At 27.1% G+C, this 14,260-nt stretch overlaps 2 protein-coding genes across 3 annotated transcripts; both read left to right on the top strand.

Annotated features, from left to right (window-relative positions):
- The first annotated feature begins 714 nt into the window (after positions 1 to 714).
- On the top strand, positions 715 to 10,613 carry LOC113369871 (organic cation transporter protein-like). Of its 2 annotated transcripts, none has more exons than XM_026610470.1 (12): positions 715 to 832; positions 7,156 to 7,253; positions 7,318 to 7,479; positions 7,700 to 7,868; positions 8,797 to 8,900; positions 9,009 to 9,163; positions 9,242 to 9,410; positions 9,472 to 9,746; positions 9,810 to 9,909; positions 9,979 to 10,061; positions 10,134 to 10,318; positions 10,396 to 10,613. In XM_026610470.1, the coding sequence occupies exons 3-12, from the start codon at positions 7,322 to 7,324 to the stop codon at positions 10,576 to 10,578; spliced, it is 1,581 nt and encodes a 526-aa protein (XP_026466255.1). In that variant the 5' UTR covers positions 715 to 832; positions 7,156 to 7,253; positions 7,318 to 7,321; the 3' UTR covers positions 10,579 to 10,613. The 2 variants fall into 2 exon arrangements, with proteins under 2 accessions (XP_026466255.1, XP_026466254.1); XM_026610469.1 differs by lacking the exon at positions 715 to 832 and adding an exon at positions 1,958 to 2,120.
- Positions 10,614 to 11,302: 689 nt separating this feature from the next.
- On the top strand, positions 11,303 to 13,771 carry LOC113370414 (uncharacterized protein F21D5.5-like). Its single transcript, XM_026611078.1, has 9 exons — positions 11,303 to 11,441; positions 11,516 to 11,982; positions 12,125 to 12,325; positions 12,485 to 12,601; positions 12,675 to 12,842; positions 12,919 to 13,032; positions 13,156 to 13,296; positions 13,379 to 13,578; positions 13,648 to 13,771. Exons 1-9 carry the CDS (start codon positions 11,303 to 11,305, stop codon positions 13,769 to 13,771), a joined length of 1,671 nt encoding a protein of 556 aa, XP_026466863.1.
- Positions 13,772 to 14,260: the final 489 nt, after the last annotated feature.

The raw sequence follows: 14,260 nt of genomic DNA, 5'->3' as shown, positions 1-14,260 counted from the left end.
AATCGTTGCAGTATTTTCTGCATATTTTATCATCTATTAATTAATTATTTGAATTCTATTCTAATTCAATTGATTAAATATTTTCAACGTGACAATTATGCAATGTCTAAACTATTTATTCTATTTTGTAATCAGAATTCGGGAATATAGAAATTCTTGAGAAACTGACATAAATTTTTTGATCATGCGTAATGATGTCTCAAATCCACAAAAACGTAGAAATTTAATTACAGAAGCCATATGATAAAAATTATATAACCTTTTTATTATTATAAGTAAGCCTTTTTTCATTATATATTGTTTTTATATTGTATTGAAATTCCATTTGTATCATAGGTTATCAATAAAAGAAATTAAATAATATTGGGTGAAGATTTAAGAAGTAGGTATTAGATTGCTAATTAGTTGGAATTTTATTATTTAACGTCAGGTGTCATAACAATGCAAACAATGAACAATAGATTAGTACAGTTTATTGAACAATGGCATGTTTATTAATTGGTAATAAACTAATTCTCAAGTTTGAGACAGGCTTTACAAACCTAATGGAGAAATCAATTTAAAATCATACATAATAGAAATTTTATGAGTAGCATAGCTTATTCATTTCGGCTTTATCGCCGGAGGTTTTATAATAAGTCGCAAAGGTAATAAGTATTCAATATATAATAATAATAAAAAATAAGTGAATATTAAATTTAGCATTATAGTTACAGAAATTTTGGAACTTCTCAATGATATACCCTTTTGCCAGCTGATTTGAGCCGTTCCGGGACATTTTTTCCAAGAATACGAAATTCGACTATGAGTTCAGCAATGGATAGGTTTATTGGTAAGTGCAATATAATCATTTATTAAATTTTAATTAATTAATTAAATATAGGGACATCAAGCTTGCATCTAGATTATTCACTCTATGGATGAATACTCCTAAATACTATAGTTTCATATCGACATAACTTCAGAAATAATTAATTATTATCCATTTAATTGATTTTTTATTTGAGACTTTATATAAAAATATTAAATTCGTATTTTCAAGTCCTTTTTATATTTATTAAATTTTTTACAAAATATTGAACTGAAAATAATATAAAGCATAACATATTTGTTAAAAGTGAAAATAAGCAATAAATACTTTACTGTAGTCTTATTTTTAAAATATTAAATGCATATTTGTATAAAATTACTAATCAAGATTACTTATATATAGATCGTTTATTAGTAAATGAAAATAACAAATTTATTTCGTAAATGAAAATATTAAATTCCAAAATTTTAAATTCATATTTTGTCAGTATTGCATGAAAAATTCGCATACATATCATTTATAATTTTTTATACAATTTTTGTTTCTAACTAAGTTCTTGCATTTTTTGTTTCAATATTGTAAATAACTTATAGATTTTTTTATGTGAATTTATTCGGTTTCCTGTTTAAAAATTAGTGACTTAGAAAAATTTATATTCTAATCTTGCAATTATCTAAAAAATAATATAACATCCTATAATAATTATCATATACCAATTACACATCCTTCTAAGAAATAATAAATAACTTTAATATTTATTGAATAAAGTAAGATGGTAAGGACTTAAATGGCTTCTGAAAATTTAATTAATAAATCTCACTTAAAAATTTGGATCTTTGAGACGTATTTTATGAATTCTAGAATCAGATGGTGCGCAATTTCTCCAAATTCGCAACATGAGCATTTGTGATAAATAAAAATAAGAAACAAAAAATGTATTTCTATAAAATTACTTTTTCAAAAAATATATGAAAAACATTTTGGTTTGAAATCCTTAAAAATCGTCCATTCTTGTCTTTATTTATTTAGGCTGCGCGCGACTGGAACTTCTCTATTTCCTCCCAAATCCGCATACTTGTCTTTCGGTTATATTTAGCATTCGGCTTCATTTATCTATCAAATGTGCGTCTAATATTCACTACCAATACCAAATATTACGTTCATATTTTGATACGACTGAGTTTCTGATTCGATTTTGTTATTTAAATGTCAGTATTATTAAGTAAAGTGCATTGTGACTACGGATTTTAGTGAATTTGTGTAAATCTTTGAATACAGCGACATGGCTGATCCGCCGGTTAAACGAGAGGTGGGCCAATTTTATTTTTACACATAATAATTGTCTATATTTGTGTTTTTGTAGAATTTTACTAATTAAGTTATTAAATTATTTTCGTTGACGTATTGACAATTGTTTTTTAACCACAAAGTCGACAACATGTTAATAAATCGTTCTTTTTGTACTTTACATCTCATCAATACTTTTTCAAAAGGTTTTTCTGATTAAATTAGATAATTATAAAATTTGCAAACAAATTTTTGTAAATCATACAAATGGCTATTTTGTAAACAATTCAAAATAAATGAGCCTTTATCAAATTCAGCAAAGTACATTAAAGTCATGTAAAAAGTCACATTTGTTGTAAAGTTGTTAATTATCATAAACTTTGATATTGAACTATATTAATTATATTATAATATTTCATTTTCTCGTGATATAGATTTTCGTACAATTAATTTACAACTCCATTACTCTCTCTATCTTAGAAATTGCTTAATTAGAATGATATTTTTGCTTTTTTTATTTATTTCATCAATCAATTAATTTATTTATTTTTATTTATTTGATTGTTATGACTGTTGCTGTCATCTGTTTTATTACAAAAAAATATTCTTATTTTGTGTACACAAATGATAAACAATTTTTAGCGTATTTATTTTTAATATTAACATTTTCTACAATTATATCACTGTCGAATTTATAATTTTCTCTATAATAGGAGTCTTATTGCGCATCAAAGAGACCTTAAATTGCAACAGAACTATTAGATATATAGCCATCGTAGTAACCGTCTACAAAATCAAAAATATATATTAAAAACAGATAATATTCTAAAAATATAAATAAATCATCGCGAGAGTTGATTATATTTCAAAGATTATTAAATACTTTACCGAGGTTAGAAGTTCTCTGTTAACATTTGCGTAACCTTTTAAACTAACTATGGCTGGGTTCATTTCGATTGCTTGGATGAATAAATCGATCTGGGAAATAAACAAATAATTAAAATGATAAGGCGAGATGACGAGTTTAATTATAAATAATGATGTCCAGTAATTGAATTGAACAGTTCAACATTGAAAAATATTAAAACTTATACGTACCTCACGTGCAGTTTGTTGATCAACTTTCAAAAGATTTATAGTTAGCAAAGTATCTTGAACACCTTGAGCAACCTAAATTTTATCATAAAATTTCAAGTAATTTATAATTATTATACAAATTATTTGCTTACTCTTAATGTTGCTCGATGAGAACAGTTGCAAAAGACGTATAATAATGTTGAACAGTACAAAGTATCAACTATTAGACCAATTTCTTTAAAATTAAACTCCAAACCATGATCCACAATTTCGGATAATGCGCCATATACAGCAATGGTAATATTACAGAACCTAGAATAAAGGAAAATTGTTATAAAAATCAAAATATTAATTTGCGATTCTTTTTGAATGGCAATTTATTTTTCTAACCGACTAAGACCTTAATATTTATAAAATGAATGTTTTGTATAAATAACACTTACATAAATAAGCAGTATGTGGAATAAGTTCTTGCATAAGCATTTCCAAGGGCTTGTAGAAGTTCACTCAAATTCAGCCAAAGAAATCTATATCGTGATATTAGGCCAGAATTGCACTCGATTCCAACATCCTGATAATATAGTACAAAAATACAAAACAGTCTTTGCATATTAATAATAGTGAATATTAGAGACTCATACATTTAAATAATATTGAACTTTATTGAACATTATTGCGGCTTGTATACGAGCATATATAGTATAGCATAACATATAGATATGTTATATAGTATAATAACATATAGTATAGCATAACATATAGATATGTTGGTGGCGATGAGTTTAATCAGAAAATTAAAAAAACTTCGAAGAAGATATTTGAAATTTAAAGATCAAATCAATCAATAGTTTCTTTCATAGTTTCATTAACCATTTGCAAATAATTTACTATAATTAAATAGTTAATTACCTCTTTAAATGAGTCGCTTAGACTGACTGAGGCTGCCTCTATAGCTCTGCAATTAATGAACCATAAAGAGCAGTTCATATTTATCATTATTATGATATGATAATATGCAGATGTATGCCATAACGAGAAACCTATGAAAAAATGATTATTTTATTTGTACAAAACTATGCATAATTTTATTAAAATATTACCTTCTAAGAGAGCGCTTAATGCCAGTAGAAATATGACTGCACAAACCAAACATCCCACAGAAATTATTACAATTAAAGTTTTCAACATAGGAAACTCCAAATCTTTACCAGTTACTCGATAATACCTTAACTGTTAAAATAAAGAGAATAAAATCTTTCAATAAATAGTTAAAACTTCAATTAAAAATCAATTATTCTCTACCTGAAATGTGCCCCACATGGTCTTGTAAACTGCTACTCTTTTAGCAACTCCCCAGCCTACAAAAGGTATCCAAAAATGTGGCACCAAAAATATAACAAAAATAATACCGTAAATATAATCGTCGAATTTTTTCGTCGTCTGCAAAATTTTAACACGTTCATAACCGACAACGAGGACTATTACAGTTGCTACGATGTAGAAACAAAAAGCGTAGACCATTGCTCCAGACTTCCATTTGAACGTTACTTTTCCTATTTTTTAAAAAATCAGCCATTAGTAAATATTTTACTATAAAAAGTAATTTTTAATATATTATACCAGGAGCACTTCTAAGTACTGGCATCACTGCCAAATATCGGAAGAGTACCAAAAGTAGTTTGTGGTCTCTATAAAATTGGTCGTGGATCTCGACCATGTCTCCATTTGCTGATGAAAGACGTTCTCTTTCCAACCGGCCTTGTCTCGTTCGGACATAATACCTAATAATTTAAAATATTAAGTAAATGCCTCGCTTAATATATGAATTTTTGGATATTTTTTCAAAAGATGTTCGTCTGCATGTCCTCATGTTAGAAATTATGAATCGAAAAGAACCTCGAGTCGGCTCGAAGTTAGTTAATGGTATATTTCGATTTAAAATAGATATGATATTATTCTATTATTTTAATATATTTTAAAGTAATTATTATTACCTGGCTGCCCTTTGGCCTTCCATAATGAAGCAAGATCACCATGGAGCAGAGAATGTGATAATGCTTCTTCGAGAGCTGCGTCGTCAATACGCACCATCTTTGTTAAAAATTAAATTAATTTTTTTTCAAACAATTTTTGTTAGAAGATTGTATTATAAAATATTATGAACTCCTGTTTTATGATGTTCTGCAATACTTTATTTTATTTGGTAAAGACTAAAATGAAAAATTTATTCATTTTAGTTATAAGATCACCTTTCGGTTTCAATGCAGATATTTGACTGATGAAAACATCACAAGGAGCGTCCGTCATTCTTGCACTTGATCATTTATTAATCACAAGTTAGGACCATAAGCGCACTAAAAGTTTTTGGGCGAAGAATTAAAACGTGTAAATAAAATTGATAGGTATATTAATAATAATAATAATAATAAATAGCAGTCTGCCCGAAGGCACGTCCATGGTAATAAATGATTCCTTTACCCTTCGTCGTCTATTATTCCTATTACCACTATTCCTTCCCCTTTTTTTCATGGATTATGCTTCTGCTTTCATGTTTCTTGATCCTGCGCTTTGTCTTTCAGTTCCCTGTATTTTATCTTCTCGCGTAAGTCGTCAATCATTTGCATTCTTCTTCTTCCCATTGCCTTCAGTTCTTCTAATTTACCTTCGACGACGACGTGCAGGAGGCGGTGTTTCGATCCAGTTTCCTTTTGTTCTCAGGATTGTGCTCAGCAGAATTTTTTAAAGAATTTAAAAGAACAATATTTTTAGATATTTTTAGAAAAGAAGAAAGAACAATATTTATCGGTATAATATATCTATTATCTAGACAATTGTCTAGATAATAGATATTTTATACCGATAAAAATCTAAAAATATTGTTCGAAATTTCTAATCGGAGTTTCATTTTCTTGGACAGCAGCGATTATTTAAACCTTATTGTTAGAGCTTTTTGAATTACTATGCATTTATATGCAAGTATCCCCCAATAATCCTGAAATATTTTGGGGAAATATTGTTCAAAACAATAGAACTACGCCGGGTTTTGTAGCGATTGTTTAAATCTGTTATATTATTATATATTACAATTAAATAATATTTAGAACATCTAATGACAGAATTATTTTTCGGCGCCTATGTTCATAATAGCCGCCCTTTGTGGCCTGGATGCAATTTTCAACACTTTTCTTACTTAATTATTTCTGATGTTGACTCTCAGGTGAAGGTCAATCGAGTATTTATACCGAATATGACTAGCTTTTCATTACGTTTGAAATTGATATCGATTTATATCGTTTTTATTTATAAATATCAGGTTTAATAAATGAAATAAATTTTTATTCTTTAATTATAGTAATAATATTTTTTGCGTGATATAGTTAACTATAACAAAGACAACAAAATAATTATTTTATTGTCTTTGTTTGGATACAGTATTAATAATATTCTGATTGGCTATTTATAAAATTAAAATAATTATAAAAATTATAAATGTTTATCGAAAATTAAAATCATTTATCTCAATTTAATTAAATTTATAGTTGAAGTTGATTTTAAAATTGAATAAGGCTCGATTTTTGCTTGCACATGTATTTTGTTAGATAAATATAGTTTATCTTCTAAAATATCATATATTTTCAAAGCAACCCAATTTTTTATTAGTTAAAAATGCGCAAGTTTCAATTATTCCATTTTATTATTTCCTTGAATTGACTAAATAAACCATGCTTTTGTAACCTTCTACGAAATCGAGGACCATATCAAGGCTTTTCTTCGGATATTTCAATGTTCATGGAAAATAAATAACTAATATATTAAAAAGGCGTGAGAGATAGTTTTATGAATAACATTTTTATTTAAGCTACATATATTTGGTTCGATTTTATATTAATAGTAGGTGTTATGGAAAATAATGAAGATATTGAACCCTATTATTAATTAATCTACTGATATTTTGATGATTAATAAATTGATTAATTCAGGGTTCAAAAGTTACAACAAAATATCATGAGAAAGACGCCCAAGATCAAGCCACTTTAGCACAACTGGATAAACTCGGAGAAGGGGGATGGTGGCTATGGTAAATTCATTCTAAATTATATTAAACTCTTAGATTAATTCACTTAAGAAGTAATTATTTTCAGGTCGATGTTCTTTCTGATTTCTTCCATTGGAATCTTCAATGGAATTCATGCGATATCAACAATATTTATAGCAATAGTACCTGATACCTACAATTGCAAGGTACCAGAGCTGACAGCTTTAGGTTGGTCTGATGATCAAATACGAAGCATCAGCGTACCAGGGTAAATATTGAAAATTGCGATCCGATAATTATTACTATAATTAATCAATATCACCGTAAAATCATTTTTGAAATTAACTATGGCAGAATCAAATTACTTTTTCAACAACTAATACGTTGTTCTTTGACAGAACTTTTATCTGTTGGTTTTGGTAAACGTAATTTTTGAAATATGTGTTTAGAATATTAATGAAATTTTTTCATTGGTTATTATTAAAAAGGAACGTAGAACAAAGCTGCAAAATGTATAATCGCGATTATGCAGCTCTGGCAAATATGACTGATGAGGACTTAAATGACTATTTGAAGACACATTCTAATGATTCGGTAATTTCTTGTAAATATGGCATGGAATATGTACAAGAACCTTTGACCAGCTTTGTTACAGAAGTAAGTTACTGCATACTTATATATAAACTAGTGTACGTATATATATATATATATATATATATATATATATATATATATATATATATATATATTTTGTAATGTTCTCATTTATTCAAAACTTTAACAATTTCGTTTTTTTTCATTAAATTAAAAAAAATCAATAATATTGAACCATCAGATTCAAATTTCAATCCGGATTTTATTTATTTTTATAAAACCAAGCTTAAGCTTTATAAAAATTTATATCAAACCAAAAATAAATAAAATCCGGATTGAAATTTGAATCTGATGGTTCAATATTATTGATTTTTTTTTAATTTATTGAAAAAAAACGAAATTATTAAAGTTTTGAATAAATGAGAACATTACAAAATTTATAATGAATAACCAAGTGACTTTTATAAATGCGTTATATCATGGTTATATCCTATTTGTAGTAACGTATTATTTATAGACAATATCATTTTATTGTATATTGTAATTATATTTTTTGACGCTAATTAAAAATAAATTAAAAACAATTGAAAAAATGTCATAAATTGGATTAAAGATCGCATCTAAAATTATAGTATAAATATTATAATTTTTGTACTGTCAATTTTCTTTCAAAAATCATAAATCGTTTTTTCTCAGTTTCCATAAATATTGGCAACTAAAAGTTTAGTTAGTGCTTTGTTTTTTTCTGTAACGATCTGTCAAAATTTATTGAAATTTATAAAAAAATGTATTTCATACATTATTAATGTTAAATGCAATTTTTAAAATAGCCTATCAACTAAGTTGGATATATATGCACACGATGAGCCAATAAAATTTAAAATCGGTTCAGTGGTTTGGGCGTCCATCGCGAACCAACATCGTGACACGATCGTTATATATATACATAGATAGATATAATATAAATCTTTATCATAATTACAATTTTTAGTGGGATTTAGTCTGTGAAAGATTGTACTTGAGATCAACTATCACCACTGCATTGGGTATAGGAAAATTTGCCGGAGCATTTATATTTGGAGTTATTGCAGATAAGTAAGATAACAAAATTTCATTTCATTACAGAAATCAAATATTGAAAATGTTACATTTTTTTAATTTTTTAACTTATAATCTTAATAAAATTATTTTAAAATATTTTAGATATGGGCGCAAGCTATCCATAATAATTGGCAGTATTATTTTTATTATAACAGCTCCCTTGCAAGCAGTAGTAAATGACTTTCTTCTCTATTTCTTCCTGAGATTCCTTGTTGGAGTATCTGGAATTGGTGCATACAACACTGCTTACACGCTCCGTAAATACATAAAAACCATTATAATAAAAACTATAAATCTATAATATATATTCATATATCTTTAAATTATTTTTTCAGTAAGTGAAATATCTGGTCCTAAGCACCGAGGATGGATGAGTATAGTAATTAATTTATCATACGCCATCGGAATGATTATAATATCTTGTGCCTATTATTTTTTCAAACCATGGAGACAACTCCAATTAGCAACCTCTATACCAACTGTTTTGCTATTAATCCATTGCTGGTTAGTATAAACATCAAGTTTAAATCGACATAATACATATAATTTAATATTTTAATCCCAGGTTATTGCCCGAATCTCCACGCTGGCTCATCAACAAAGGCCGAAGTAAAAAAGCTGCCAAAATAGTTTTTGGCAGAAAATATGAATATAATGTTGCATCAGCGACTCCTGCCACAAGTACTCAAGCAGATGGTGGTAAAAAACCATCTTGCTGGCAGAAAGTTAAAAATAGTTTTGTGGAGATAACTGATATACTTAAGCATACAGAAATGAGACATAGATTACTTATTTGCCTTGTTACTTGGTTTTCAAGTGCTCTCGGTTACTATGCTATGGGTTAGTATCTACAATATATGGCATACTAAAATTATTGTTTTTAATAAATGATTATTATTGCAGCAATAAACGATATTAATTTGCCTGTCGAAAAAATGATATACGGCATTATGAGTGGATCGCTTGAGTGTATAAGTTATTTCATACCTTTGCCGCTACTGAAGTATGATAAGATAAAACAAAATATTAAAAAAAATATTATTGCTGGATTAATATTTGGGTTTATTTTCAGATTTTGTGGACGCCGAACTATAAACTTTCTATTATTTATGTCTGCTACGGCGTGTTTCATACCAATTCTATCTTTCAGTTTAGGTTTATATCAATTGTTTTTGCTATTTATAAAATTTTCAATATCTTGTATCCAATATTTAATCTTTTTTTTAGATTATGCTTATACATTAATGGTAATTTCACTTATTGGTCGTTTATTCATGAGTGCAGTATTTGCAGTAGTTATTTTGCATACACTCGAACTATTTCCTACTTCGAACAGAAGTACTGCACAGGGGTTGAGTTCTACAATGGCAAATGTTGGGTCAATATCGGCACCATACATAGTTGATTTATTGGTAATTATAATTTTAGCTTCTCGAAGAAAAAATTTGATGAATCTCTGATCAATTTTATTAAATATTTTAAATTGCAGGGTGATGTATCTTGGCAATTTCCTATAGGTTTTTGTGGAGTATTTGCATTTATTTCCGCAGTATTGGTTTTATTACTTCCTGAAACGAAAGGACGACCTATGTGCGATACGCCAGACGATATAGATGGTCCAGAACAAGGAAAAGTTTCAATAAAAAACATATCGTGTCGTCGACGTTCATAAGATATTTTAAAAGCTTATATTCAATTTTTAACAATGCTAACATATGGATAATTACTAAATTTTTTATGTTAAGATGTATTTTAAGAAAAACTAAGATATTTTATAAAAATTCATAACTACTACATATAACTAATAAAATACACAACAAATTTTTAAAATATTTTTTACAATATTCTTTTTGTGGGTATTACAGATTTAAAAAAGTGAATCTGTGTAACACTCAGTTTTATATACTTCCTAGATATCTACACAAAAGTCTTATTTGGACTACATATATAGTAATAATTTATTCTAAATTTATAAAAATATGAGTACACTGTGGTAATAGTATAATTTGATCTATTTTTAAGTTGTTACAAAATTTACAACTGTCGTAAGAACATTTAATAAATATAAGAACATAATTTCAAATATAATTAATAGCGCCATTGTACGGAAGTAACCAGTGTTACCAATGTTAAAATATTTGAAGATTTTTTTATTTTAATAAATCTAAAATTTATTTTAATAAATATAAAATCTGCGTTTATTCATACTATATTTATTGATTAAATATGTTTCAATAATATCTTATTAATATGTGAATGAGAAATGAGTTCGATCGTTACACATTTTTTATAGTGAAGTTATGTCATCTAGTGGCGTCCATTTTTGTTTGTAAATAAATTAAAAATGCTTGTCAATTTGAATCATATTCAAACCATTTCTTTATTTTTTAATAAATATGGTTAATATAAAGTCTTGCTTTTTGAAGTGTGTGAAAAATTTACATCCGCCTATTTTATTAACTGATGGACAAGAAATTTTTATTGGTCGTTGCCCTACAACAAATATTACCGATGTACAGTTATCAAGAAAGCAAGGTTAGTTTGGGTTATTTAAAAGCGTTTTGTATATAAAACTCTTATTTGATTATATAAACAACCTATATTCTCAGTGTCTTTACAAGCTGATTACAAAACAGCTACAGTCAATTTCAAACAAATCGGTCCTAATTCATCTGCATTAGCTGGTATCGAAATTAAAAGAAATGAAAACCATAAATTGAAGCATTTAGCAAAAATTGAACTTCTTACTGGAAAATATGTTTATGAAATAAATTTTGAACCAAAACCAATTTATCTAAGTGACGGTACAATTAAAATCGAAAATGAAGATGCTGCAAAATCTGAGATTGATGTAAAATCAAATAGTTCTCAATCCAAAAATGATAAAAGGCCAAGATCTCCTGAAGACGCAAATGGGATAACTAAAAAATTTAAAACTCATAATGTAAGCTTACAAAGTAATGTAAAAAAAGGTGATTACAACACTACATTAGAGATTACTCAAGATACATGGGAAGATGTGAGTAATGGAAAGTTGTTGATTTTTACAAAATCAGGGGTCACTGCCAGTTCAAAGGTAATTATACTGAAAATAAAATTGTTTTATATACTGCTCTTAATTTAAATGAGAAATAAATAAAATAAAATAAAATTATGTTTATTATATCAATTTTTTGTCTGGTATTTCAATTAATATTATTATTAAATATTTTTACTAGATAGCTGCTTACGATCTAGATGGTACGCTTATTAAAACAAAATCTGGTCTAGTTTTTGCAAAGAATAAAGATGACTGGCAAATAGCCTTTAAACAAATACCAAAACATTTGAAGGAATTGGAAACACAAGGATACAAGCTTGTTATATTTACTAACCAAGCTGGCATTGGTAAAGGAAAAACTGACCCTAAAGAATTTAAGGTAACTGCATGGGTATCTAGTAAATAATAACATTTAATATTGAATAATTTAAGGACTTGACACATCTATATATATAGATGACTTTAAAAATGTTGACCTATTGATTTTTTAATTCATGTACTTTGCAATTTCTCCAGTTTACTTTTATACTTTTTACAGGGCAAGGTTGAAGCAATTTTAAATAAGTTAAATGTTCCAATGCAAGTTTTTATTTCAACCACAAAAGGAATTTACAGAAAACCACTTACTGGTATGTGGAAAGTGCTGACAGAACAGGTATAGTAATGTAAATTTGGTTTATAGTACAACATAATTTATTTATTTCATACTTATATGTTCTTGGATCTAGAAAAATTGTGGAGTTTCTGTATCCAAAGCAGATTGTTTTTATTGTGGTGATGCAGCTGGTAGACCAGATAAATGGGCACTTGGCAAAAAGAAAGACTTTTCTGCTGCAGATAGATTAATGGCAAAAAATCTGGGAATTGCATTTTACACACCTGAAGAACACTTTGAAGTAATAATTCAAAATGGAATATAATTAATTCATTTATGTACAGTTATTGATTTTTTTTTATCTATTAATTCTTTAGAAAGCAAAAGTAGTACAGTGGAATAAACCAGGATTTGATCCTCCCTCCTTAAAAAATTTGAATATTTCTAGATTTGACCCACCTAATGCAAAACTAATTCAAAGTGAACAAGAGGTAATAAGAGCAACAACTAATAATAAGCTTATTTTATCAATGCTCAATGTTCAAGAATTTATTTGTGCTATTATATAGTTAATTCTAGAATTTAAATATAAAATATGATATATATGATTATAGGTTATTGTTTTAGTGGGTTGTCCAGGGTCCGGAAAATCTTTCATCAGCAAAGAACTTGTACAATCTGGATATGTTCATGTAAATCGTGATACATTGGGCAGTTGGCAAAAATGTGTTGCAGCAATGAAGAATGCTTTGCAGGTATTTGTAATGATATAAATGAAACATGAAATGCTGATAGTATATTTTGATTTGGGTAATCAATTGAAATTAATGGAAATAGAATGGCAAAAGTGTGGTTGTGGATAATACAAATGCAGATAAAGAATCTCGCAACCGCTACATTGTTGGGGCTGGAAAAGTAAAAGTTCGTTGCGGTGTTATGACAACAAGTTTTGATCATTGCAGACATAATAATATATTCAGAGAACTAACGGATAAAACACATAAGGAAATTAAAGATATGATACTGTTTTCTTATAGGTATGATCAACATGCTTTAAAATATCAAAATAATTAAATAAAATATATATTTTTATTATTATATTCCAGAAAAAATTTTGTTGAACCAACATTAAGTGAAGGTTTTGCAGAAATATTTAAGATAAATTTTATTCCACAATTTGATAATAAAGAACATGAAGAACTGTATTATATGTATTTATTGGAGAAATAAAATTGCAGAAATAATTTTGATTTTTCAAATCTAAAGGTTGTACAATAAATAAGTATAAAATAAGTCTTTTTTAAAATTTAATTAAGATAATGTCCAAATCCAAATAAAATCCATGGGATCTTTGAAAATTTGAATAAATGATACGGCCAAAACTTTGTTTAAAAATCCATGGAAGATATCTTTGAATATTTCATAAAACTTATTTTAAAAATCAAGTTTCTAACCAGATAGGATCTAATAAGAATAATAGGATGACATAATTCACATTTAATTATTTCAGTAGTGTATGTGACGTATAAAACTAGTAGTATTAAAATACTGCAAATTATTTAATTAAATCTGATTTATATGCTATTCATATCTTTCTCTAATTGAATTGACTTATTTCACATTTAGAGAGCCTCTTTAGAGGCCTTAGATGCGGAGTAAGTACTTCTAATAACTGCTGGTGTAAATTGGGGAAGATAGTAAAAAAATCGGGAGGCAAAA

This window comes from Ctenocephalides felis, unplaced genomic scaffold, assembly GCF_003426905.1.
Source record: "Ctenocephalides felis isolate EL2017-DRISC unplaced genomic scaffold, ASM342690v1 CF-g0.4_SCAFFOLD_01492, whole genome shotgun sequence".
Lineage (NCBI taxonomy): Eukaryota > Metazoa > Arthropoda > Insecta > Siphonaptera > Pulicidae > Ctenocephalides > Ctenocephalides felis.
Note: the sequence above shows the minus strand (reverse complement) of the source record. Positions and strands in the feature narration are given on the sequence as shown.

Coding starts and splice junctions, on each gene's coding strand:
- LOC113369871 (XM_026610469.1), top strand. CDS start 2,094: ATGGCTGATCCGCCGGTTAAACGAGAG. Junction 9,411..9,471: donor TTGCTATTAATCCATTGCTG/GTTAGTATAAAC, acceptor TTTTAATCCCAG/GTTATTGCCCGAATCTCCAC. Junction 10,319..10,395: donor CATACATAGTTGATTTATTG/GTAATTATAATT, acceptor TTTAAATTGCAG/GGTGATGTATCTTGGCAATT.
- LOC113370414 (XM_026611078.1), top strand. CDS start 11,303: ATGGTTAATATAAAGTCTTGCTTTTTGAAGTGTGTGAAAAATTTACAT. Junction 12,602..12,674: donor GGAAAGTGCTGACAGAACAG/GTATAGTAATGT, acceptor TCTTGGATCTAG/AAAAATTGTGGAGTTTCTGT. Junction 13,297..13,378: donor CAATGAAGAATGCTTTGCAG/GTATTTGTAATG, acceptor TAATGGAAATAG/AATGGCAAAAGTGTGGTTGT.